This window comes from Oryctolagus cuniculus, chromosome 1 (genome assembly GCF_051225735.1).
Source record: "Oryctolagus cuniculus isolate XC-2025 breed Fujian yellow rabbit chromosome 1, ASM5122573v1, whole genome shotgun sequence".
In the NCBI taxonomy this organism is placed as follows: Eukaryota; Metazoa; Chordata; class Mammalia; order Lagomorpha; family Leporidae; genus Oryctolagus; species Oryctolagus cuniculus.
Window position 1 is genome coordinate 63,477,705 of NC_142867.1, and position 25,903 is coordinate 63,503,607.

At 52.7% G+C, this 25,903-nt stretch overlaps 3 protein-coding genes and 1 non-coding gene across 29 annotated transcripts in view; 2 read left to right on the forward strand and 2 right to left on the reverse strand.

Annotated features, from left to right (window-relative positions):
- Positions 1-17,769, forward strand: part of RNF121 (ring finger protein 121) — an 88,012-nt gene extending 70,243 nt beyond the window's left edge. For all 8 annotated transcript variants that reach the window (XM_002708529.6, XM_089330201.1, XM_089330204.1 and 5 more), the window contains 3 exons: positions 13,800-13,933; positions 14,449-14,550; positions 16,450-17,769. In XM_002708529.6, the coding sequence (XP_002708575.1) occupies positions 13,800-13,933; positions 14,449-14,550; positions 16,450-16,570 (357 nt within the window). In that variant the 3' untranslated portion in view covers positions 16,571-17,769. The remainder of the gene's footprint in view (positions 1-13,799; positions 13,934-14,448; positions 14,551-16,449) is intronic.
- Positions 2,097-2,168, reverse strand: LOC127485156 (small nucleolar RNA SNORD57). The gene has a single exon (XR_007912329.1). It is a non-coding gene; the product is annotated as a small nucleolar RNA SNORD57 (small nucleolar RNA).
- IL18BP (interleukin 18 binding protein) lies at positions 17,703-21,807 on the forward strand. 4 transcript variants are annotated; one of them, XM_008264624.5, is made up of 7 exons: positions 17,703-17,841; positions 19,306-19,345; positions 19,675-19,763; positions 20,104-20,271; positions 20,833-20,956; positions 21,028-21,175; positions 21,410-21,807. In XM_008264624.5, exons 3-7 carry the CDS (start codon positions 19,736-19,738, stop codon positions 21,506-21,508), a joined length of 567 nt encoding a protein of 188 aa, XP_008262846.2. In that variant the 5' UTR covers positions 17,703-17,841; positions 19,306-19,345; positions 19,675-19,735; the 3' UTR covers positions 21,509-21,807.
- Positions 21,808-22,127: 320 nt separating this feature from the next.
- Positions 22,128-25,903, reverse strand: part of NUMA1 (nuclear mitotic apparatus protein 1) — an 86,750-nt gene continuing 82,974 nt past the window's right edge. For 14 of the 16 annotated variants that reach the window (XM_070074676.2, XM_089330125.1, XM_070074681.2 and 11 more), the window contains 6 exons: positions 25,187-25,415; positions 24,250-24,386; positions 23,741-23,917; positions 23,427-23,543; positions 23,127-23,327; positions 22,128-22,804 (listed from right to left, as the gene is read on the reverse strand). In XM_070074676.2, coding sequence (XP_069930777.2) covers positions 22,793-22,804; positions 23,127-23,327; positions 23,427-23,543; positions 23,741-23,917; positions 24,250-24,386; positions 25,187-25,415 — 873 coding nt within the window. In that variant the 3' untranslated portion in view covers positions 22,128-22,792. The remainder of the gene's footprint in view (positions 22,805-23,126; positions 23,328-23,426; positions 23,544-23,740; positions 23,918-24,249; positions 24,387-25,186; positions 25,416-25,903) is intronic. The other 2 variants (XM_089330120.1, XM_089330112.1) reach the window with 1 other exon arrangement.

Below are 25,903 nucleotides of genomic sequence, written 5' to 3' on the forward strand. Positions count from 1 at the left end.
GTGTAGCAGGTAAAGCCGCTGCCTGCTGTGCTGGCATCCCATATGGGTGCTGGTTCGAGTCCCAGCTGCTTCTCTTCCAATCCAGCTCTCTGCTATATCCTGGGAAAGCAGTACAAGATGGCCCAAGTCCTGGCTTCAGTGACTCCTGGCTTCAGATCAGCTCAGCTCCAGCCATTGCAGCATTTGGGGAGTGAAACAGTGGACGGAAGACCTCTCTCTCAAATTAAAACTTTAAAATAGGGGCTGGCGCCATGGCTCACTTGGCTAATCCTCCGCCTGCTGGCACCAGCATCACATATAGGCACCGGGTTCTAGTCCTGGTTGCCCCTCTTCCAGTCCAGCTCTCTGCTGTTGCCCGGGAGGGCAGTGGAGGATGGCCCAGGTGCTTGGGCCCCTGCACCCGTGTGGGAGACCAGGAAGAGGCATCTGGCTCCTGGCTTCGGATTGCAGTGCCAGCTGTAGCAGCCATTTGGGGAGTGAACCAATGGAAGGAAGACCTTTCTCTCTGTCTCTCACTGTTTGTAACTCTACCTGTCAAAATAAATAAATAAAAATCTTTTAAAAAAATCTTTAAAATAAATAAATAAATCTTTTAAAAAAAAAGTTCTTTCTCAGCCATGGCATTGTGTGTATATACAAATGCTATTGATTTTTGTGTGTTAATTTTATATCCTGCTACTTTACCAAACTCTTATGTGTTCCAGTAGTCTCTTAGTGGATTCTTTTGGTTCCTCTATATGTAGAAGAATCATGTCATCTGCAAATAAGGGTAGTTTGACTTTGTCCTTTCCAATTTGGATCCCTTTGGTTTCTTTTTCTTGCCTAATGGCTCTAGCTAAAACTTCTAGGACTGTATTGAATAGCAGTGGTGAGAGTGGGCATCCTTGTCTGGTTCCAGATTTTAGTAGGAATGCTTCCAACTTTTCCCCATTCAATAAGATGCTGGCTGTGGACTTGTCATAAATTCTCCTGATTGTGTTGAGGAATGTTCCTTCTATACCCAATTTGCTTAAGGTCTTTTCTTTTTTTTTTTAAGATTTATTTATTTATTTGAAAGAGTTACACAGAGAGAGAAGGAGAGGCAGAGAGAGAAAGAGGCCTTCCATCCACTGGTTCACTCCTGAGATGGGTGCAACGGCCGGAGCTGCGCCAATCCAAAGCCAGGAGCCAAGAGCTTCCTCCAGGTCTCCCACAGGAGTACAGGAGCCCGAGGACTTGGGCCATCTTCCACTGCTTTCCCAGGCCATAGTAGAGAGCTGGGTCAGAAGTGGAGCAGCCAGATCTCAAAACAGCGCCCACTTGGGATGCCAGCACTGCAGGCCCCTTCATAAGGTTTTCATCATGAAAGAATGTTGTGGTTTATCATATGTTTTCTCTGCATCTGTTGAGATGATCATATGGTTTTGTTGTAAAGTTTGTTTATGTGGTGAAAATTTTTTTTATTTAGCATTTTGTGATGTTATTATTGGGGCAAGGACACAGGGTGGGAAAGGGTACCCCTCGCAGGTGCAGGGAATGTCCGTGCTGGTCAGTCTTCCTGGGATGCTTTATGGAGCTTTTTTTTCCTTGGCCCTGCTCTTGCTGGGGGCGGCCTCCTCAGGGCTGCTGCTCCCTTCCTCCTTGGCGGAGAATTTCCTCTGTTTCTTGGGGACCTTCCTGGTGTCCGCCTCCTCCACAGCATTCGCCATTTCCTCCTGGGCAGAGGGTTTCTTCCTCTTGGGAGGGCTCACGCCGCCCCTGTGTCCTCCAGATCACTAACAGCTCCTCCTTGGAAAGAGCTTTCTTTTTCTTGGGGTTGGAGGAAGAGGCAGGCGGCTCCTCTATCCCGTTCTCCTGAGGAGCCTCCTGGGGCTTTGGCTTTTTCTTCTTTTTGGGTTTCTCCTGCGCCTCCTCACACTCCTCCGAGGTGCTGCTGCTGTTCCCCGAAGACGCCAGGGCGAGCGCCGCCAGGCATTTCTTTCCCTTCTTCAAGCGTTTCCTCTCCTGCTTCTCAGCTTCCTGGTGATCTCTGCAGCCGCCGCCTCTGCCTGGCCACAGAGAGGTGCTGAGTGGGCCTGAAGACCCCGCCGCTCCAGGGCCTCCCAGCTGGCTTTGCTGGATCAGGCTCATTAAATCAGTTTTGTCGCCTCCACTCTACAAGGTCAGGCCGAGGCTGCCCATCACCTCCAAGGTGAATTACAATTAATTGATTTGTGAATGTTGAACCATCCCTGCATACCAGGGATATATCCCACTTGGTCCAGGTGCATTTTTCTTTAAATTTTTTAAATTTTTATTTTATTTTAAAGATTTATTTCATTTATTTGAAAGAGTTACAGAGAGAGGTAGAGATAGAGAGGTATTCCATCATCTGGTTCACTCCCCAGATAGCCACATCGGCCGGAGCTGTGCTGATCCAAAGCCAGGAGCCAGGAGCTTCTTCCGGGTCTCCCACATGAGTGCAGGGGCCCAAGGACTTGGGCCATCTTCTACTGCTTTCCCAGGCCATAGCAGAGAGCTGGATCGGAGAGGAGCAGCCGGGACTAGAACCGGCCCCTGCATTTTTTTTTTTTTTTTTTAATCAATTTACTTATCTGAAAGGCAGAGAGAGATCTTCCATCTGCTGGTTCACTCCCCAAATGAGTGCAACAGTGAAGGCAGGACAGACCAATGCCAGGAGCCAGGAGCTTCTTCCCAGTCTCCCATGTGGGTTCAGGGCCCAAGTACTTGGGCCATTTTCTACTGCTTTCCCAGGCACATTAGCATGGAGCTGAATTGGAAGTGGAGCAGCTGGGACTTGAACTGGCACACATGGGATGCCAACACTATAGACAGAGGCTTAACCTTCTATGCCACAGCACCGGTCCCTCTTTAGAATTATTTAAGTGACATATAAATGCTCTCCATCTCAGTATTATCTCCTCAGACCCCCCTCTATCCCAAATAACTCTACCACAAGAAGGAATATTTTCATCAGCCTGAGTAAATTGAGTCAAGCACAGTTTCTCTGTATCATGGGACTGTGTTATTTTTCCTGTGTAGTACTGGATCGCATGGAAAACGAAAGTGTATTAGATCACTTTGTAAACATCTTTTTAGATTGTTTTTTCAAACAATTGACTTGTTTCAGTTTCATTTCACACTCTCTTCTCTGTGTAGACTGCTTTAACCAGTTCACTCCTAGAAGAAATTTCCAGACTGTAAAGGGTTTATATAGTTCACACTTGGCAACAGCTGTTCCCTGTCAACTTCTCAGAGCAAGGTAGCATTCTGTCCTTTCCTCTGGAGTGATTTCTCTGTCTTCATTGTGGGTTGTTGTTTTTTGTTTTGTTTTGTTTTTTTTTTGTTTTGGTTTTTTTTTTTTTTTTTTTTTTTTTTTGACAGGCAGAGTGGACAGTGAGAGAGAGAGACAGAGAGAAAGGTCTTCCTTTTGCCGTTGGTTCACCCTCCAATGGCCGCCGTGGCCGGCGCACTGCGGCTGGTGCACCGCGCTGATCTGAAGGCAGGAGCCAGGTACTTATCCTGGTCTCCCATGGGATGCAGGGTCCAAGCACTTGGGCCATCCTCCACTGCATTCCCTGGCCACAGCAGAGAGCTGGCCTGGAAGAGGGGCAACCGGGACAGAATCCGGCGCCCCGACCGGGACTAGAACCCGGTGTGCCGGCGGCGCTGGGTGGAGGATTAGCCTAGTGAGCCTTGGTGCCAGCCTGTGTGTGTGTGTGTGTTTTTTTTTTTTTTTAAGATTTATTTATTTATTTGAAAGGCAGAGTTACAGAGAAGCAGAGAGAGAGAGAGAGAGAGAGAGAGTCCTCCATCCACTGGTTTCACTCCTCAAATGGCTGCATTGGCTGGAGCTGTGCCCATCTGAAGCCAGGAGCTTCTTCTCGGGTTCACACCTTAGGTGCAGGGGCCCAAGGACTTGGGCCATCTTCTGCTGCTTTCTCAGGCCACAGCAGAGAGCTGGATTGGAAGTGGAGCAGCCGGAACTCAAACCAGTGCCCATATGAGGTGCTGGCACTGCAGGCAACGGCTTTACCAGCTATGCCACAGTGCCGGCCTTCATTCTGTTTTTACAGGACCAGTTCTCTGATTATCCCAGGTTGTTGCCAACTTTATCTCAATGTTATTATCAGCTGTCACTTTGAGCATGGCATTGAGTCCCTGCCAACACACCTGCAGCCACTCGTCTTACCAGATCAACTGAGCTCAGAGTTGATCCACAAGTTAGCTTCTCCAGGAGATGGAATCATTACATTGGATTTCCCCAAATGGAATTTGAACTGGAAGAAAGAATTGTTGAGTGCTTTTGTGAGAGTGATGATGAGTGATAATTCCGTAATAATGATAAATTCCACTTTCACCAAGAGACTTGATGAGAAGATTTTTTGTTGGAATGGAGAGCATCTCAAACTCCAGCTCTTGATCTCTCATAATCTGACTAGCTACCCCACCATTGCAGGCTCTCCGTGCTGATTCTTTAACAGCCTAGCTCAAAGATAAAATAAAGATTGCTCACATTGGACTTTACTAATGGGTTTAGGATAACGGCAGGAAAATATACTGTGAGTACCTGAAAAAGATTAATCTGACTTACCAGAATGCCAGTCTCCTAGTGCTTCTAGACCCTGCCTCATCCAACTTTCAGCCTACCTCTGGGTGGCTTTGCCATCTTAGCTAGCACCAACCATCTGGAATATACATACATAGGACTACTGGCCTCCAGATGTCTCTACCTAGAGTTTGTGTTCCTGACAAAAATACTCTGATACTACCCCCTCCCTCATATCTCAGTCAGCCTTCTGAATCCTGGTATCTTACATGAGCATACACTCTTTCTTCCTCCCTCCCTCTCTCCTGCCCTTCCTCTCCCTCTTCCTCTCTCCCTACCCCCTTCCTCTCTCCCTCCCTCCCTTCTTTTCTTCCTTTCTTTCTTCTTGATTTATTTATCTGAAAGAGTTACACAGAGAGAGGGAGAGACATCTTCTATCCACTGGTTCACTCCTCATGTGGCTGTGGTGGCCAGATCTCCTATGTGGGTGGCAGGGGCCCAAGCACTTGGGCCATCTTGTGCTGCTTTTCCCAGGTCATCAACAGGAAGCTGGACTGGAAGTGGAGCAGCTGGGACTTGAACTGACACCCATACGGGATGCCAGCATGCCAGGTGGTAGCCTTACCTGCTACGCCATAACACCTGCCCCAGAGATCCACATTTTCCCTAAGTAATTGACGCTGAGAAAGACTGTCCCTTTTAGAAAAGCTACCTGCTTATCCAGAGGAATGTGCCCTTGCTGACTGACTAGTCGAGCAGTGTGCTGTTCCCAGGCCCACATCAGGGCATGCAAGGTATCTTAGGAAGACCAGGATGGCTTGTGATAGAACTGGCTGAATCTCTAGGTTATTCATTCATTTCCTACCACATCAGGGATCCCTGAGATTTAGCAAATGACAGGTCCTTTGCTAGGTCTCTGATGCCAACAGATCAGACCAGGCAGGGACGTGGGAAAGGGCTGGCCAGCATGGGATAAAGGGGTGGATTGTGCTATCTTAACAGTTCTGTCCAACCCTGAGAATTCTGGTATTCTGTGTTTGCTGGAGTCTTCCATGGGGCCCCTGAGTCACAGCAGACTGAATGCAGGAGTCTCTCTCCCCTTGAAGCAAGAATCTGCTCAGTGCTGTGAGGGAGCCAGGAAACTCCAGCCTGCCGTGTATCCGTGCAGCAGTTGTTTCTGACCAGTCACACTGTACACAGCATAACTAGGTGCACAGCTTGCCAGCCCCAACTGTCTACTTCCAGCAGCAATCCTAGTGAGAAACATACCAGCATTTCCATGTTAACCATGCTTCAGTGGCACTGGGTACATTTATGTTGTTCATCAGTCATCACAGTCATCTATTTCCAGAACTTTTTTCATCTTGGGAAACTTAAAGTGTATGTCCATTAGGCACTAACTCCCTGTTCCCTCTTCTAGCTGCTCACAACCTCCATTCTGCTTTCTGTCTCAATCAGTTTAACTACTCTGGGTGCCTTGGGTAAGGGGAATCATACAAGGTGAATGACTTTTTGTGATTGTCTCATGTCACTTAACACAGTATCTTCAAGGTTCATAATATTTATTTATTTGAAAGGCAGAGATGGAGCCAGTGCTGTGGCGCAGTGAGTTAACGCCCTGGCCTGAAGCGCCGGCATCCCATATGGGCTCCGGCTCGAGACCCAGCTGCTTCACTTCCTGTCCAGCTCTCTGCTATGGCCCGGGAAAGCAGTAGAAGATGGCCCAAGTCCTTGGGTCCCTGTACCCACGTGGGAGACCGGGAAGAGGCTGCTGGCTCCTGGCTTCAGATTGGCACAGCTCTGGCCGTTGTGGCCATCTGGGAAGCGAACCATCGGAAGGAAAACCTCTCTCTCTCCCTCTCCCTCTGCCTTTCCCTTTCCCTCTCCCTACCTCTCTCTCTCCCTCTCCCTCCCTTACTCCCTTCCTCTCTTCTCTCTGTGTAACTCTGAGCTTCAAATAAATAAATAAATCTTTAAAAAAAAAAAAAAAGAAAAGAAAAGAAAGGCAGTTATAGAGAGGCAAAGGCAGAGAGAGAGAGAGGTTTTCCATCCGGTGATTCCCTCCCCAGATGGCTGCAGTGGCCAGAATTGCACCGATCAGGAGCCAGGAGCTTCTTCAGGATCTCCCATGTGGGTGCAGGGGCCCAGGCAATTGGGCCATCTTCCACTGCTTTCCCAGGCCATAGCAGAGAGCTGGATGGGAAGTGGAGCAGGGGCCGGCAGAGTAGCATAGCAGATAAAGCTGCTGCCTGCAGTGCTGGCATCCCATATGGCACCGGTTCGAGTCCTGGCTGCTTCACTTCCAATCCAGCTCTTTGCTATGGCCTGGGAAAGCAGTAGAAGATGGCCTAAGTCCTTAGGCCCCTGTACCCATGTGGGAGACCCAGACGAGGCTCCTGGCTCCTAGCTCCAGATCTGCTCAGCTCTGGCTGTTGTGGCCATCTGGGGAGTGAACCAGCAGTTGGAAGACATCTATCTATCTATCTCTCTCTCTCTCTCTCTCTCTCTCTCTCTCTGCCTCTGCAGCTCTGTAACTTTTTTTAAAAGATTTATTTATTTATTTGAAAATCAGAGTTACAGAGAGAGGTAGAGACAGAGAGAGAGGTCTTCCATCCGCTGGTTCACTCCCCAGGTTTTGCCACATTGGCTGGAGCTGCGCTGATCCGAAGCCAGCAGCCAGGAGCTTTTTCCAGGTCTCCCACACGGGTGCAGGGGCCCAAGGACTTAGGCCATCTCCTTCTGCTTTCCCAGGCCATAGCAGAGAGCTGGATCAGAAGTGGAACAGCTGGGACTAGAACCGGTGCCCACATGGGATGTCGGAGCTTCAGGCCAGGGTATTAGCCCGCTGCGCCACAGAGCCAGCCAAGTAAATAAATCCTTAAAAAAAGAAATTGAGCAGCCAAAACTGAAACCAGTGCCCATGTGGGGTGCTGGTACTGCAGGCAGTGGCTTTACCCACTATGCCACAGTGCCAGCCCCAATTTCCTTCACCTTTAAGCTGAATAGTATTCTGGTGTATATAATGTGCCGCATTTTCAGTCATAGTAATTTTTCATAGTCTTTTGTGCAATGTAATATCACAGCTCCTATCCCAGAGAGTCATAGTTGATTTGGGAGCTATTCCATCAAATCTACATCAACGTCAGGAACCAGATCTGATTCATCTGTTAGTCCCCAGCACACTTATCTCTAAGAATGGTTTGGCCTGGAGAGATCTTTGTGGTTAATTACTGTTAGCAGGGCTGGTGTTGCGGTACAGTGGGCTAAGCCACCACCTGCGATGCTGGCACCTCATATGAGTGCCAGTTCAAGTCCTGGATGCCACACTTCTGATCCAGCTTCCCACTAATAAGCAGCAGAAGATGGCCCAAGTATTGGGCCCCACCACCCATTTGGGAAACATAGATGGAGTTCTAGGCTCCCACCTCCTGGCTTCGGCCTGGCACAGCCCTGGCGGTTGTAGCCATTTAGGGAATGAACCAGCAGATAGAAGATCAGTCTCTCTCTTTCTCTCTCTCTCTAACTCTGCATTTCAAATAAACTAAATAAGTCTTTTAAAAAATCAGTATTAGCATTCCTAAAAATTAAACCACAAGGTTTTATAATTGTGTTAACAAGCGTTCTCCATTCATTTTACTATTCTGCTTAACTCTGATTAGTGTAGAATAGTTCCTTGTTTTGACTCATGGAGAAATCTGTAATCCAAACAAATATAACTCAAGAGGGTGTTGAACGGCCTCTGTTTTTTCCAGCTGGTCACTGTGTGGTGGTAACCTCGTGATAGCTCGTCAGTCTGGTTTGCATTCATGCTCAAGTGTCACGTTACAGTGAGGGATAGAGGATTGTGAAATAAGCCTGTGTTCTGGGGCTTCTTCCTCTGAGAGAGCTCCCAGGCAGGTAGGGTAGTAATACATTTTGGGGGACCATGTGTCCACCCTCGTACGTTCTGTCTTCTGAGCACATTGCCATGCCCCAGCTTGACCTCCTGGAGCTTCAAAGCCCCAGATAACATCAGGACAGGACTAGCTGCCCACCTATCTTCACAGTTTAAGAAAGAGCCAGGCATTTGGATTCATATAGACCTCGTTTCAAATTCTAATCCACTTTTAATTAGCTGTGTACTCTTGAGCAAGTTACTTTACCTCTTTAATTTCTACTTGGCACTTTCAATTAACCTTTTTAAGATTCTTTTTATTTAAATTTTTTAAAAAGTCCTTTTCTTGACCGACTTTCTCCTTTACCAACTGACCTATTTCCTGGCACCCACAGATAAACCTGTAGAAAGTTGCTGTCTCCTTTCAGTCACCTTTCATTCACTGCTTAGTCCATTCTGAGATAGATTTGACAGACTCACCAGCAGTTCTGGGGACTTCTCATACCCATCAGCACACGGACTTCAACTGCCCCTTCTTAAAAAGTCTTCTCTCTGTCTCCCTCCCCACCCCGCCCCTCCCTCTCTCCCCCCTTCCCTCCCCTCCCCTCCCCATGCCCATATGGGATGCCAGCACCGCAGGGCGGCAGCTTTACCTGCTGTGCCACGCGCCATCCCCTCCATCCTTTTAAAGTTAATAACTTTCTTAACTTTAACATCAGTCTTGTCTGGCTGCCGGTTCTATGAGGATAGAGATCAGGTCCTCTGTTTTTCCAGCTTAATATCCCAGGATCCTTGCTCAATGGCTGGTACTTAGTAGGTGCCCACAGACTTTAATAGAAGGCAGGGAGGGGTGGGCGGGTTCCGATGCTTTAAGGTCACCAAGATAGTGAGAGGATTCCAGCTAGGTCTGTCTAATCCCGACTTACCCGTGGACCCTTGAGCCCTTTCCATTGAAGGATCAACTCTTGAAGTTAAATTGAAATCTGCCTCCTTGAACTTTACCCAACTCAAAATCAGTGCCTTTTGATACAGGCTCTTCCTGTGCATTTCCTGTGACCGGAAATGCTGGGGACTTCCTGCCTTGGCAGCTTGCTGCTGACTTTATTGAAGTAGCCTGTGGGATTTGACCCTGTCTGCCTTTTGCCACATTGGCCTCTTGGGGAAAACTCCAGAAACCAGGGATCTAACAGATTTTTCGACCTTCCCCCTTGCTATCATTGGATCATCGTAGCTCCCTTTGCTCCTGCATCTGTTGTCCCAGTGCCGTGGAGACTGAACTCTGGTCTGAACCAAGGTATAGCTCTTCCCTGGGGCTCCAGCACATCTCCAGAGTTAAAGTATTCCTCATTCTTCTGCTGCCACTTGCTCCAGGTCAGAGTGAGTGGCTGTGTTCCTGTGCTGCACAGTTATACAGGTACTTAATGCTGGTGCTCCGTGCCTTTGATTCTTCTCTCTCTGATATTGATGTGCCTAGGAATTCTAGAGCTAATGTTCTAAGATCCCCGCCCCCTTTTCAGATTTTATTTATTTATTTGAGAGGTAGAGTTACAGACAGTGAGAGGGAGAGACAGAAAGGTCTTCTGTCCATTGCTTCACTCTCCAGGTGGCTGGAGCTGCGCCGATCCGAAGCCAGGAGCCAGGTGCTTCCTCCCGGTCTCCCATGTGGGTGTAGGGTCCAAGCACTTGGGCCATCTTCCACTGCTTTCCCAGGCCACAGCAGAGAGCTGGATTGGAAGAGGGGCAGCTGGGACTAGAACCAGTGCCCGTATGGGATGCCAGCACTGTAGGCAGAGGATAGCCTACTGTGCCATGACGCCGGCCCCTGTTTCCCTCTTTTTTCTTTTATTTTGAGACCTGCAGTTTGTAAACTCCTTAGATCTTACTCCTGCCCCTTTGACTGATAACAAATCAGAACCTTTGGGATAACTGAGGAGGAGCTGATCTTTCTGGAGTATGTAACAAATGCTGATGGAGCACATTGACCAGTGAGTGAGTGGGATGGTGCATGGATCTTAAGTAGGAGTCATGGGGTCTGAATTCTGGTCCCATCTCTCCCCGCCCCCGCTTTCTAGTCCTTGTTTTTCCCAGTGATAGTAAGTAAGTGAATTCACCTTGAGCCACTTGAGTTTTTCAACAAGGTGGAGTTTGGGCACAGTATGGCATCTCTGCCCTCTGCCCTTGAGGACTTGGTAGCAGTTCTCATGGCTGAGAGGCCATTCCTCAGAAGGGCAGTGTGGAATGAGCGAAGCCCTTCTGAGTGGTAGTTCTGGCAGACACAGCTTTGGCTGCTCTGGGCATCCCAGGGCCATTCTCCATCATTCTGCCCCAGCCCTGTGTACCCTCCTCTTCCTCCTCCTCTTCTTCCTCCTCCCCCTCACTGCTAATCCTCACTCACTGTTGGGCACTGGCTTTGGCTTTTTTCAGAGACTGTTACTTGAAAGTGAGAAAAATCCAGAGCATACCCAAATTAAGAAAATATAAAGGCCGGAGCCACGGCTCAATAGGCTAATCCGCTGCCTGCAGCGCCATCGCACCGGGTTCTAGTTCTGGTCAGGGCGCCGGATTCTGTCCCGGTTGCCCCTCTTCCAGGCCAGCTCTCTGCTGTGGCCCGGGAGTGCAGTGGAGGATGGCCCAAGTGCTTGGGCCCTGCACCCGCATGGAAGACCAGGAGAAGCACCTGGCTCCTGGCTTTGGATCAGCACAGTGCGCCGGCTGCAGCAGCCATTGAGGAGTAAACCAACAGAAAGAAAGACCTCTCTCTCTCTCTCTCTCACTCTCTCACTGTCCACTCTGCCTGTCAAAAAAAAAGAAAATATAAAAAGATTAATCAGCTTCACAGATATAGATAAGGTTGTGATAATAACTGCAGGAGGCTTTTTGAAAATCAATTACACAGTTTTACAAGATAAAAATTCCAGAGATTGGATACACAAGAATGTAATTAGACTGGACTGTACTAAAATGGTCAATTTTAAAATGTTATGGATGTTTTACCAGTTTTTTAAAAAGTATAAAAAGAAAAAAGCAGGTCTTAGAAAATTTCAGGGGCCAGCACTGTGGTGCAGCAGGTTAATGCCCTGGCCTGAAGTGCTGGCATCCCAGATGGGTGTCGGTTCGAGTCCTGGCTGCGCCTCTTCTGATCCAGCTCTGTTATGACCTGGGAAAGCAGTAGAAAATGGCCCAAGTCCTTGGGTCCCTACACCCACATTGTGGGAGACCCGGAGGAAGCTCCTGGCTTCGGATCAGTGCAGCTCCAGCCATTGTGGCCAATTGGGGCGTGAACCAGCAGATGGCAGACCTCTCTCTCTCTCTCTCTCTCTCTGCCTCTCCTTCTCTTTCTATTAACTCTGACTTTCAAATAAATAAATAAATCTTTAAAAAAGAAAGAAAATTTCAACAAGTAAGTTTCCAATCTTTTTTCCTTTAAGGCTAAAATTCTAAGTAGCTGCTTAATAGTTAACTGCAAGGAAAGTATGTTAAATTTGCAATTTCTTTTCAGAGCATGTAATCAGTTATCCATTGTAATTAGCCGATTAAATCTTTACTATGTATTTATTATGGAAAATATAAGTACAGAAAAGTAGACAAAAGAAAACAGTCATCTATAACACCACTACCAAACATCACCAGTGTAAGAATTCTGATGTATTTCCTTCTGATGTATTTCCTTTGTGGGGACTTGGGCTCGGCTCACGTATGGTACCAAGCATATTGTGCACTCACTCAGTGTTCACCTTGCCTTTGGTAAGCACCAGTTGACTGTCTTTGAGCGTGTATTGTAATTTATTTAGACATTTAACACTTTTTAATGTGGATATACATTATTTTATATATGATGAGCTATAAATATAAAATTCATCATTTAAACCATTTTCAGTGTGCAGTTCAGTGTATTATATTCACAGTGTTGTGCTATCATCATCACTCTAGTTCCAGAATTTTTTATCATCCCAAACAGAAACTGTCATTAAGCAGTAACTCCCCATTACTTCACGTCCCAGCACCTGGTTATACCTCTGACTCACTTTATCTCTGTGAATCTGCCGACTGTAGGTGTAAGTGAGGTTATACAATGTGTCTTCTTTTTGTATCTGGCTTCTTTCATTTTGCATAGCCATCCATTTGCCACATGTATCCCATCTTACCCGTGTACAGTGTTTGTTTTTCCATTCATCTGTTGATGAACACTTGGCTATTTTGAACCCTTGCTGATGGCAAGGACCCAACTGCTTGAGCCATCATCCCTGCTGCCCAGGCTCTGCATTGCAGGAAACTGGAATCCAGAGCTGGAGCCAAGTATCAAACCTAGGTACTCCATTGTAGGATGCAGGTGTCTTAACTGATAGCTGCTTTTTTTTTTTTTTTTTTTTTTTTGACAGGCAGAGTTAGTGAGAGAGACAGAGAGAAAGGTCTTCCTTTTTCCATTGGTTCACCCCCCAAGTGGCCGCTATGGCCAGCGCGTTGTGGCTGGCGCACTGTGCTGATCTGAAGCCAGGAGCCAGGTGCTTCTCCTGGTCTCCCATGGGGTGCAGGGCTCAAGCACCTGGGCCATCCTTCACTGCACTCCCAGGCCACAGCAGAGAGCTGGACTGGAAGAGGAGCAACCGGGACAGAATCCGGCACCCCAACTGGGACTAGAACCCGGGGTGCCGGCGCTGCAGTCGGAGGATTAGCCTAGTGAGCCGTGGCGCCGGCCAACTGATAGCTTTTAATGACTAGGCCAAATGCCTGCCCCTGTGTTTTTGAATATCTGTCTGCATAAAGCTTCTTTGATATTTCCATCTATTCTTTTAAGTTCCTTGAAGTAAAAATTAGCAGATCAAAGAGTGTGGCAGTATGAGAAACATCATGCCAAATACCATCCAAACTGACTGAACCTCTTTCGCTATTTTCACCAATGTCTAAGAATGACATTCTCACCAAACCAACATTGATTGCATCCTGTGTCACAGTTTTAAATACTGGAGAGTAATACTGCCCATCCATAATGGAGCCATGCTGCATCCACAGGATGGCTTACCTGACATAGCTCCTGGTCACCAGGTCCTTCTCCCCCCATTCTCCCTTTCCCTGACACTGACTCAGGCCGATCTGCAGGTCCTATTGCACCTGACTTCCCAACGTATCTCTTCTCCTCATCTGCTTAGCAAAGATGAGGTTGATTTGGCTTAAGAAAGATGTGTGTGCTGTCTCTCTCTCTCTCTCCCCCACTCTCTCTCTCTCTGTAACTCTTTTGAATAAATAAATGAATCTTTAAAAAAAAAAAAAATGTCCTCTGACTTTGGAGCTCAGCCTGCCACGTTGCCTCCACAGAGAAGACCCCAGGCCTCTGTGATGTCCTCCCTCGTGACTGGATTCTCACAGCCCTTCCTGTCTTGTCTTCTTGCCCTTCTGCAGTTCTACAGCGAGTCGGGCATGCCTACCAAACACCTCTCGGACAGCGTGTGTGCCGTGTGTGGGCAGCAGATCTTTGTGGACGTCAGCGAAGAGGGCATCATCGAGAACACGTACAGGCTCTCCTGCAACCATGTGTATCCTCCCTCCCGCACCTGGGCCCTTGTCTCTTGTGACTTGCACACTCCAGTCAGGGAGGAAAGGGGGTGGTCTTGACCTCTGGGCATGTTGTCCAGGCCTTGTGTGTAGAAGAAGCCACGCGAGGACAGAAGCTATAGCCTTGCCTGGTCCCACAGATTGGAGCCGTCTTTCCGTGAACAGCCGGTATAGCCTGGCTGGGTCAGAGCGGAGCCAGAAGCTGCATCACAGCCCGACATCGGGTGTCACGGGGAAGATGACCCTCTAACAGAGCCTCTCCTCACTCTGAGAGACATTTCTGAGATTTATCATCTGTTTGCTAAGCTCCCAGTGTATGCCTGTGTTGGGAGATCCTTACGTTGTAAGGAAACAGTTTGACAGAAACTACATAGCCAGTAAGAAGTCCCTCTGGGGTTTGAGCCTTTCTGCAGAGCTGCATCCAGGCGCCTTACCACCGGCACGGGCTGGAGTGCCGTGCTGGCTGCCCACCATTTCCTTGACCAGCGGTACTCAGATTCCATGAGTTCTGCATCCGCGGCTGGTGCATCGTGGGAAAGAAGCAGACGTGCCCCTACTGCAAAGAGAAGGTAGACCTCAAGAGGATGTTCAGCAATCCGTATCCTTTGTTCGGACCCTGATTGGGCATAGGTGGTAGGAAGGAAGTACTGGCCACTGAGCCCCTGTGTTTGGGCCCTCCAGGGACTCTCCCTCCTGTCCCCAGCCTGGGACGTGTCACCATTCTATTTTGCTTCTGTTGGTAGGGAAGTTAGGGTGGGACCTGGGGCAGGACCAGCAGCTCAGTTGCCTGTCATCAGTTGATGGTAATAGCAGCTGCCAGATACTTCTTGCGTCCCGTGTGCCTGGCACTGGATTAAGCGCTTTACTGCTTTTGGTTCATTTGATTCTCTAGCATCTCTGTGCCCTGGATGCTGTTATTCCTGTTTTATAAACAGAGGTTTTCTAATTTAGAGCTTGAGTAAGACGTTCAGGGTTACACGGCGAGTGAGGCTTTGCCTGTGACATACAGTGCTAGAGGCCAGCTCTGTTCCGGGGCAGAGCCAGCGGGGAATAAGGATGGCTGAGGGATCTCTGTCCCACCCGCTTCAACACAGAAGCTGTGCTCCTCTGAGCAACCACTTCCTCCCAGCCAGCCCTCCCACTGCGCCCTCTCCCTGTCTGTGGGAAGTGCTCAGTCACTTCTCTGGCCCCACCTGTACTTCTAGGGCTCAGGGACCCAGCTTTTCTCCCCTCTTACCTGTCTCCCCTTTCTCTCTGCTCCAGTTTCCTGTACTCCCCCACCCCGCCCCCGCCCCGGGGTCATTCAGTGGACACCCTGTCCCTAGCTCATTCCTATTGTCTGGATTCTGTGGCCTGTCCCCTTTCAAGTTCCCTGCCTGGTTCTTCAGGGGAGCAGTTCAGGGACAGGGAAGTTAACTCCACAGGCACGCCGAGGCTTGGGGTTTCCTTTAGCTCTCAGGGTCCTGGGCCAAGCTGATCTTTCCCGTAACCTTGAAGTTGTTCTGCCAGTTTTGTGACCTTCTCCCTGTGCTTTCCCCAGAGCTGGGCTTCTCTGGGCCACACTCCAGATTCCTGCCCAGCATTTAAATGTAAAGCAAAAGGCAGAGAACTCATCTCCGGAGTGCGTCGTGGCCGGCGTGGCACCTGCCTTACAGCCTCTGCCCCGGTGATCCCTTATGACTGCCTCTTGGTCCCAGCTCCCTCTGGCTCCGACCCTAGACCCGGTCAGCTCCTTGACCTAAGAAACATTCAATGGGACATTGGAAAAACCTCAGGGAAAGGTGATGACCCCATCCCAGCCTTACAGCAGGCTGTGTTCTCTCACTGGCAGTCACGTCATAGAGAACACGTTACCCAGCGGCATGGGTAACCCTCCCTGCGTGTGGGTCATGGAGAGCTATGTCCTTTTAAAATTATTAAAAATATATTTTATTTATTTGAAAGGCAGAGTTACAGAGGTAGATGGATGGATGGAAAGAAGAGTTCAGCCAACCACTGGTTCATTCTCCAAATGGCAGCAACAGCAAAGGCTGGGCCAGGCCAAAGCCAGGAGCCTGGAACTCCATCCGAGTCTCTCCTGTGGGTGACAGGGGCCCAGACACGTGGGCCATCTTCTGCTGTTTTCTCAGGCATATTAGCAGGGAGCTGGACTGGAAGTGGACTAGCTGGGACTCAAACTGGCATTCCTATGGGATGCTGGTAGTGCAGGCTGCAGCTTATCCCTCTGCCACAGCACCAGCCCACCTCTCTCATGTCTGTTCCCTCTTTTGTACCTGGGCCCTCTGCCCTCCTTTCCCCACTCTGCATTCATCCCTTCATTCCAACATGAAGAGCTAAAGCGAGGCTGGCTGGACCCTTCTAGAAAGGAGCTTCCTTTCCTTCATGATTTCTAGCACCTGGAGAATGGAACCCAGCGAGTGTCTGGGAACACCTCCCACCCACGCTGGGTCAGCCTCGGCAGCTCCCACAGAGCCTCTTTTCTTTAACCTACGGCCAGCTGGGAGAGGCCTCATGTCATGTATGGGCAGCTGCTGGATTGGCTTCGATACCTGGTAGCCTGGCAACCTGTCATCATCGGCCTGGTACAAGGCATCAACTACATCCTGGGCCTGGAGTAGCAGGAAGAGCATCAGTGGAGAACCCGCCCCGCCTACCATGGACCTCAGGGCACTCTCCTCCCTGCCCACCACGACTTCCTGGGTGGGAAAGACTCAAAGGGGCGCTTGGGCCACTCAGGACCCCTCCGGCTGTGTCCGGGCTGGGGAGGGATATGATGGAGAGCCAGCCAGTGGGGCTGTCAGCAGTGGGGGGCTTTTTAAAAGAAAACTATTTTGATGACTATATTTAAAAAACCTTTTTTATTGTGGAGCACAGGAATGCCCCCAACCCCCGGCGTCATCCTTCCTGCTCCAGCAGGGTGCGAGCAGGGCCGTGACACTTTTGACTTAAAGGAGCCTTCTCCCCTGTGGCCTGGGGGTTCTCAGGCGGCCGAAAGCCTCAGCTTCCTGAAGCCCTTTTGCATCTCTCGGTGGGGCTCAAGCCTCGTCCTCTGAGCGGGGAGGAGCTAGACAGCTCAGGCAGGCGCCCCAGGAGCACACTGAGGCGTGAAGGGTCTTCCTTGTTGCCCCGTCGGCACACAGAATGGCTGTTTTTGGCTCTGTCTCCCCTGTCCAGGAGCTAAAGGCTGGTTGAGGCCAGTGGAGCCTCATCAGTGACTTCCAACAAGGGAAGCCCTGGGCACAGCCTTCACTGAATGGGGACAACAGGTTACCTGCCCTGAGCAGGACTGTAGTCAGTGGGGTAGAGAGGCCATTCGTGTACTATTACGCCTGGCCGTCGGAGTGCTTCAGGGCCTCTTGTGCAAGCTGATCCTTCAGCCAGGAAGTGATGACATGTGCCAAAGGCCACTCTGCCACACCACTTCCTTCCTGAAAGCCTGAGAGTGTACATGTGCGTGTCTCTGTGTGCGTGCTCAGCAGAGGATGACGGGGAATTTCTCCTGGTCACTGTGCCCTCGAGGGGATTCCCAGCCCAGGGAATGCCCTGCATGAGCACCATCATTCACGGGGCTTGCCTGGGCCGGACAACAGCCACGGTAGGCGGTGGGCAGAAGGATAAGGCCTCGGTGAGTAGATTTGGAAAAGGGCTCCCAGGCAGGCTCCAGCCCTGCTTCTAGGAGCTCTGGAGGACATAGGAGGGCACACGTCGGCCTGCAGCACTAGGGCGTGTGGCTCAGCAGGCCTACCCCTTGAAGGGCAGCAGGAACCAAGATCTTGTCACTCTGGTCTGAATAAAGCTCCGTGAGCTGGGTTGGAAAGCGGCCATCATCTTTTCTTCTCTGGGTCTGGGGATGTCTTGTCTTCACTCATCTGGCAGTTGAGACCTGGAGGTAATTGGCCCTGCCCTCCCACAGTCCCCCACCCCCCAGGGTCCCTGATGGTGGAATCCTGGGCCCCTGTCCTAGGGTGTAAGGGTCCCTGGATCCCCCTTAGAGGTGACTCAACTACCTACTGAGGGCCACTCAGGCTGGGCTTCTTTTACTGTTGTTGCCCAGCGCCGTGCCACTATGGGCACGTGTTCTGAGGGGACTGGAGACTGGGAATGGAAGAGCTCAGAATTACCCTCCCTTCCACTTTTGTACCCCCACTCCCCTGTCGGGCTCATGTGAGATGTTGGGGCCAGACTGTCCAAGGCTTTCTTAATGGTCCTGAGTCTCATGACTGCCTAGTGGCCAACTCTGGTCTTAGTTACCTGTGTGGGGTCCTGCGTCCTCTCTCTGCAGCCCCCAGTGGGCCGTGTCTGTTCAAAACCCCAGGTGGCCTCACCGCCTGGCCCAACAACTGAAAATGCTGGTGCTCCTCGGGAGGGAGCCTCGGGGCCCCAAGAGAACTGTAAACTGGAAAAGAGGATGAGACTTGGAGCCCCACGTCTAAGGGAGGAATAGGGACCTGGTTTTCCTCCCACAATAGCCTTGGCATTGCAGCTGACAGCGTTGCTGTCAGACCTCGGCCTCCCTGTCTGTGCAGCCTCCTATCTGGGTCACAGACAGACCTGACGCCCAGCTCGTGTCCACGCTGGCCGCGCTCTTGCACCGTGTCTCCCGGCACCAGCCCTTCTGCCTCCACAGGTACATGCAGGACCCTGTGGGCACAGAGCCTCTCCTGCTCCTGGCCCTGCACCAGCCCTGTTGGTCCCATCAGTGACCAGATGATCGATCGTGTAGCGGCTGCTGCCACTGGAGCAGTGCCAGGCCACTCTGCCTCCTTCCGGGAGGCGCCCTCCCCTCCTTTCAGGCCAGCTTGCACGCTGATGTTCAGGCGGCATGGCTGTGAGTTCCTGCACACAGGTGGAGAAATGCTTGCAGCACAGACAGAACTGCTGTGCGCCTTGGGGCTCCCACAGGGGAGGGAGTCTCCTCAGGAGCCAGAGAGGGCGAGTCTGGACTTAGCAGGGAAGCCACACCTATGGTCCTGACCACAAGGGCTAGGTCAAGAGCAGTGAGAAGGGTTTACCTGCGTGATGGGGAGGTGTCGGGGGAGGTGGCTGACCTTGGGGCAGCTAGTTGGGGGTGTCCAGGAGCCTGAGAAAGGCTGGGATGTGGGTGGGCTCTTGGGGTTCCCAGTGCCTTAGAACATGGACCCCTCGAGGACCACGTGCCTGCTTCTGAAGGGTGGTGGTCAGGACAGAACTGAACTGACTCCTAGGAGGGACTGGATTCTAGATCAGTCATGCATGAAAAACTGTGAGGATTTCGAAAACTAGAGTGAAAATGAAAGCGGAGTGGCAGGGGCGGGGCCTGGGGGCAGTGCTTTCCCAGCAGGATAATCCTGCGTCCTGCCTTTCCCCGAACCAGCTGTAGCAGTGGAGAACACACTCCCTTCCTGTGTGAACAGGTAAGTCTCTGAACCCTTGGGTGTCAGTTTCTGCCCTTCGTGGAGGCGTGAGTGTGGGCTTTGTAGCCGTCACTGTGTCCAAAGTAATGAGCTTGGGGGGGCGGGGGGGTCGGGATTGTTCCGCGGTGCCAGCCTGTCTCTCAGGAGTTGTCATCTGGGACAGATGGACAGGACTGACTGAGTATACAGCCCGGCCTGGCAGCCCGCTACATTCAGACCTGAGCAAGGCTGGGGAGTGGCAGGAAGGAGAGGGCACAGATGGCTGGGATCTAGGCGAGCTGTTCAGAAAACGTGGGAGTTGACCACTGCCCATCCCTTCCTTTCCCCAGAGAAGAGGAAGTTGTCCCAGATATAGAGAGAGCCAGGCTCGCCAGCTCCCGACACTGCATCATGGCCGTGAGACAGAACTGGACTCCAGGTAGGACATGGGGCTGTCTCTGCAGGTGGGGTGGGAGTCCGTGAACAGAGCGGAGCAGTGAGCTGCCTCGGAGCGTTCACCCCGAGTGAACTCTACCCAGCCTCCCCATCGTGCTGTTGCTGTAAGCCTCTATCCAGATGCTGTGGCCCCATGCCAAGGCTTCCCTGTACTCTATTCAGAAAGCCCAAGGACTGGGGCTCTGCCTGTCCGATTCCCTGGCCAGAGCTGGGGAGTTACAGCCTTAACAAGCAGCAGCTCCGTCTTGAGTGGAAACAGGAGCCGGAGTGCCGGGCACAAGCAGGCAGCTTAGCTGCCAACCTCTGTGACTGTCCTCTCCCAGAATCCAGGACTTTGTGGGTCTTGCTCCTGTGTTCCCACACCATCACACTCCTGGCCAGAGCCACACCTACACCTCAGAACATCGCAGCTGCCCCTGGCCCAGTGTTTCCAACAGCTAAGCAGTGCCCAGCACTGGAGGTGACCTGGCCAGAGGTGGAAGTGCCGCTAAGTAAGTAGCAATGTTGGGAGCCTAGCCAGGGCACAGGGCTGAGAGGGCGGCTTTGGGTTCCAAGTGTCCAAAGGTTCTCTTAGCCCTACCCTTACCATGTGCTACCAGCCAGGGCCACTTGGCTGAGCGCCCCCATTCTCTCTCCCAACCTGTTACCATGGCTGTGGACTTGGTAGTTCCCGGGATGCTCCCTAGCACATGGGGCTGAAAGGACTGACATAAAGAATGGTCATAGGACCTCCAAGACCCTTCACTGTCCTCCCAGGCCCGGTCCCACCCCCCAGCACTTTTTAGCCCCGTGGCCACCTCAGGGGAGTAGCAGCTGCTTGTGCTGCCTGCCTGGCCTTCTGGGTCTGAGCAGGGCACTAGAAGTAGTCATCACATGAGCTGGGGACCCTTCCCCAAGTTGTAGACAGCTGTACTTGCCCTTTAACCCCTTCCCCAGCCAGGGGGCCACTGGGGTTCCTGACCTGGGGGCAACGTGGGGAGCTGGCAGGTCGCACAGCATGGCAAGGGGACGGCTTGCTGTGCGCGAGGGTTAACTGCTGCCTCTGTCCCCAGATGGAACGCTCGCCTTGTCCTGTAGCGCCTGCAGCTACTTTCCCCACTTCCACGCCCTCTACTGGCTCGGTAACGGTTCCTTCATCGAGCACCTCCCGGGGCGGCTGTGGGAGGACAGCACCAGGTGAGGGCCGGGCCGCAGAGGGAGGCCTCGCCCTGTGGCCCTCTCATGACTGTCTGACCCCTCTGCTCCAGATGGCAGCGCAGGAGCAGAAGCACCTGGCTGTGGAAGGCCTTGGTGCTGGAGGAGCTGAGCCCCACCCTGCGCAGCACCAACTTCACCTGTGTGTATGTGGACCCTGCACAGGTTGCCCGGCGCCACGTTGTCCCAGCCCAGCTCTGGGTGAGGATCCAGGGTCCAGAGCTCTGCTGGGGGGGGGGGGGGGGGGCCTCTGGCAGAGCAGCCCCAAGCTAATAATGCCCACCATTCCCAGAGGCCAGCCTGCAGTGTAAACAAAGAGGAATGAATTTGGGCTCGGTGAGGCATGACCGAGGCATGACCGAGGCATGACCTAGAGGAAGGTGACAGATTCTCCCATCCCTTGGTCCTGATCCTTGCCTACCTTCGCTTCTGCAGGCTGCGCTGAGGACAGCCCTGCCCTCCAGCCGAAGCCCAGCGCCACAGCTGTCCACATCAGCAGAGTCAGGACTCAGCACAGCAACAGCACAGCCTTGACCAGAGCCTGCGGAGCCCCCTCCCTGGAGAGTGAGCAGAGGCCATGCAGGCGAACGGCAGCTCCTCCTCATCCACCTGGAAGATCTCAGTAATCCGTGTGCCTCCTCGTCCCGAGTCTCTGTACTCTGTCTTGTTCAGAGGGCCTGGTGGTGCTTAGTAGCCATGCACACAAAGGCCCTGCCTACGTGACTTTCCCAGCCCCGAAAGCTTGTTGGAATGCAAACAACCTCCACACTTGGAGCTCTGGCCACGATCTGAACTGACTCCATGCTGTATAAACCATCTTTTCAGTGCTGTTACTCTCGTGGCCTGTTCCGGGGAAGGGAGGGGCAGTGGCTGCTTCTGATCTGCAACTCTACCTTCTCATCCCCAGCCAGGCCCATGCTGGGTCTTTGTAAAGGATTACGCGATGCAGGCATCGTAACATCTGCTCACTCAGCCCTCAGTTCCGCTCACAGGACAGCACTCAGAAACTAGAGACAAATCCAGGTCCTTGGAGAAAAAGAGAAAGAGAAGGTGAGGGCGGATCCTGGGGAAGTGTGGTCCCAGGAGGAAGGCTCTGAGAGCAGACACTAGAAGGCTTCCTCCCCTTCCCACACCCATCAAGGCAGCTCAGCACTCAAGGGAGAAAAATAGACTTTATTTACAAGTAATAACATTTAGAAAAGATCCATCCCCGGCCCTTAAAAACCTTCCCATCACTCCAAATCCCACCCCAGTGCAGGTCTGAGGAAGGTATGGCGTGAGCTGCCATTGAAGGCTGCCCCCACACCACCCACCCCGAGACACAGGGCCCCTCTGTCATGGAAGACAGCATCCTCTGGGCAACTATGTCCTTGGGCGAACGTGGGCAGCCGGGGGCGCTCCCACAGCTTGTGCCCAGTCCTAGGCTTCATAAGCGCCCGCCCTTGCTGGGCGCAGCCACCAGGAGCAGCAGGAGCCAGAGCTTGCTGCTGCAATGGTCCCTTCTAAATCCAGAGGCTGAGAGGAAGACTGGCTGGGCCCAGGCATCATCTGGTTGCGACGGAGAAGTCGCTCTGCTCTAAGAAAAAAAATCAAGAGGCAAGGTAGGGAGAGCCCACGCTGTCCAAGCGCCAGGCCTCCCAGGCCAGCTCTGAGAAGGCGCCCACGAAGGTCCAGGTACAAGCAGGCATCACTGTCTCCAAGGGTTTGGCCACCACTGGCCTGGGAGCTGAGAGAAGGCACTGAGAGGGACAGGAGGAGAAAGCCTGGGCGAGGGCAGCATCAGGGACACAGGTGAGACCGCTCACTGGTGCTGGCCCTTTAGTGCTTTGCCTGAAAGAGAGAAACACAGTCACATGGCTGGGTGAGACTCCTGTGTCAGCCTGCAGCAGCTGGCCCCCCAAGACCTCTCTGCTCCAGTCTGGGATCACCTCATTCGTGGGCCTAGACACATCCAACTACAGGTTATCAGCTGCTGGCCACAGGTAGCTGCAGTGAGATGACATCCTCAAAAATGAGCCAGGACAGGGGACACCATTACCCCTCTACTGACTGGCCAAGCTCAGGCCCGTCTTGAACGCTGCCCCCTGGGGACAACTGGAAGGTGCCTATGCTCTCGTCATCTTCCCCCCTCCCTCCTGGCCAATGCCTCTACCTTGCCCTTGGCCCGAGGAGTGGCGGTGGTGGTGGTGCTGGCTGTGGTGGTGGCAATGCGTGGAGAGCGGCGGGTTCCACTGCGGGTGTTGGGGGAAGCCTTGGCTGGGGCCTTCTTGGAGGCCCCCCTCCGCAGAAGGCTCGTCCCCAGCTTCTTGGGTGTGTTGAGGATGCTGAAGGCCATTGACTGGCGCCGGTCAGCCTGTGGGGCAGGGATGTCAGACTGGGTGCTGCACCACGCCCTCCAGGCCAGCCTGCTGCCCCACCGTCCCTTCATCCGCGCCTTCAACCCCAGCCTGACCTGTTTAACAGCAGCCGCAGCCGCTTTCTTGGGGGCCTCAGTAGTGCTCTGTCTACGCCCTTCGTGTCGGTCCCGGGGAGTCATGGGGCGTGGGAAACAGCTGGTGGCCTTCTTAGACTAAGGGGAAGCAGACAGATGGACAGATGTGGCAAGAGGACGGCACGTGCCAAGCCAGGTGTCTTGGCATCAAACAAGCAGACTTAGAATCCACTTGTCCAACCCGCTGCCCTCCCCAGCAAGGCCAGAGGCCTCCCCGATGATCCAGTTTTCAAACTTGGTGAGCTGGACTTGACCTGGGCACTAGTGTAGCCTACCTCAGGAGTGCCAGGGCCCTGGTGGGTCTCTAACGAGACCCGTTTGCGCTGCTGCCGGGTGGTGATACCGGTGCCCTCGGCGATCTGCGCCGGCTGCATGCTGGCTCGGCGCAGGGTCTCCCGGGGATCCCCAGTTTTCATCTCCTCGTCTGTGATGGTGGCCAGACTCAGGGATGGCTGCAGGGGTGGAAGCAGCAGTCAGTGGACCCCAGCTGGGGCTGCCTTAGAACTCCAGGGACCTAGCACCTGGGCAGCTGGACCTCGCTCTCTACGGCAGCCTCCCTTGTTCTCTGCCTGTGCCCTGAATGGATGGCTCTGAGAAGAGCTGTCCTCAGCGGACACTTCTCAAGCTTCTGCCCAACCGCGACGTCACCCTGAGCTCCCTCCCCGCCACCTCTTCTACCTGCAAGCACAGGGTCACCCTGCTCGCAGGCCACGGGCCTGTTGCTGCTGGATGGGGTGGGATAGCCAGCGGGGGAGGGAGGACCTTTATGTGACCCAGTGCTCACCCTGGACTCCAGGGGATAGCAGGTCTTCAAGTGTGGGGGGCACACTCGATTGCGCTGCTGCAACTCTGCGATGCGGTTCCAGTCTTCCAGCTGCTCGGGCTCATCCTGGCAAGTGCCCATATAGAAGCTGTTCCTTCCTGTGGAAGGCCGAGAGTGCACAGGGCTGGAGCAGGCAGGTGCCAACGTCCCTTCCACCTCCCCAAGAGGCTTCAAGCCTAGTCCCCTGGCGTCTTGCTCAGACTCAGTGCTGCAGGTCAGGATGGGGCGACAGACCACTTCCATCACAGAGACTTGCTCACTGCGCTCTCCCTGGGGCTGGGGAGAGGGGTGGGGTTTGGAGACTTGTTGCCCATCACCCAGAGAAACCAACTGAGGGCCAGGAATTGATACTGGAGGCTCCAAGGAGACACAAGTGTGAGATTCTTGGGGCTGGCGCTGTGGCATAGCAGGTAAAGCTGCCACCTGCAGTGCTGGCATCCCATATAGGCGCCAGTTCAAATCCCTGCTGCTCTTCCAATCCAGCTCTCTGCTATGGTCTGGGAAAGCAATGGAAGATGGCCCAAGTCCTTGGGCCCCTGCACCCACATGGGAGACCAGGAAGAAGCTCCTGGCTCCTGGCTTCGGATCGGCACAGCTCCAACTGTTGCGGCCAGCTGGGGAGTGAACCAGCAGATGGAAGACCTATCTGCATAACTCTGACTTTCAAATAAATAAATCTTTTTAAAAAGTGTGAGATTTGAAGACTCCTAACAGCTAAGTGTCTCACATGCTGGGCATCCTGGCCCTCAAAGGAGCATCCCTGGTTCACCCTCACTGAGGAGGTCGCAGCACAGCCCCAGACAGGCAAGCGCCTGCAACTGGAAGGCAGCAAAGAGACCAGCTGTGGTCTCCCTGTGCCAGGGGACACTCGGGGGTGGCGAGTCCTCAGTCCCCTCACCTGGAGGGGCCCCGCTGGACACCCCTGCCTGAGAGCGGCGCGCAGAGCTGCGAGTGGTAGGCCGGTAGCCAGGCAGGCTGAGGAGAGCCGCGTTGCCATCATCAGGAGAGCCCAGGCGGGCCAGAGACTGGGTGGAGGAGGCGGCGCGCGGGCCAGCCTGGGAAGCGGGGGCAGACTGCGTGCTATAGAAGGACGAATTGGTGCTGTCCGGCTCCTCCACGTCGAGCTTCTGGAAGACAGGATGCATCTGCTGGGGCGGGTGGGCAGGGGAGGTCGGTAGAGAAGCCTCCCCTCCCCTCACGTTCGCCTGTGTTCTCGGCTTGCACATCTCCAAGAGACAGACCCTGCTGCCACAAGCCCTCACAAGGGGCTGAGGCGGTCAAGAGCTTTCCATGCATTTTTTTCACTGAGTCTATTAACAAGACTTCAATGGAAGAAGGCAGAGCTAATGTGCAAAAAAGGAAATGTGCCTAGCCCCAATCCCACAGCTATGACAGGGCGAGCTGGGGCTGGAACCCATGTCAACTGAGCTGTTCACCCCACGCTTCCCAGGACCTGGGCCTGTCCTTTCTCTAGCTGCTTGGTTTCCCAGGGTGCCCTGTACCTGTCCTCTCCTCCCCAATCTCCTGTTGGAGACCAGGAAACACAGGGCCCAGAGCCTGAGAGGCCACGATACATTCCAGCTGTTTGGGCTGTGCTCAGACACACAGGAACAGT

What these genes read in the sequence shown, in the direction of transcription:
- IL18BP (XM_008264624.5), top strand. Translation starts at nt 19,736, where the DNA reads ATGGCCGTGAGACAGAACTGGACTCCAG. An exon ending in AGAGGTGGAAGTGCCGCTAA is followed by an intron (nt 20,272 to 20,832) that starts GTAAGTAGCAAT and finishes CTCTGTCCCCAG; the next exon opens with ATGGAACGCTCGCCTTGTCC. An exon ending in CTGTGGGAGGACAGCACCAG is followed by an intron (nt 20,957 to 21,027) that starts GTGAGGGCCGGG and finishes CCTCTGCTCCAG; the next exon opens with ATGGCAGCGCAGGAGCAGAA.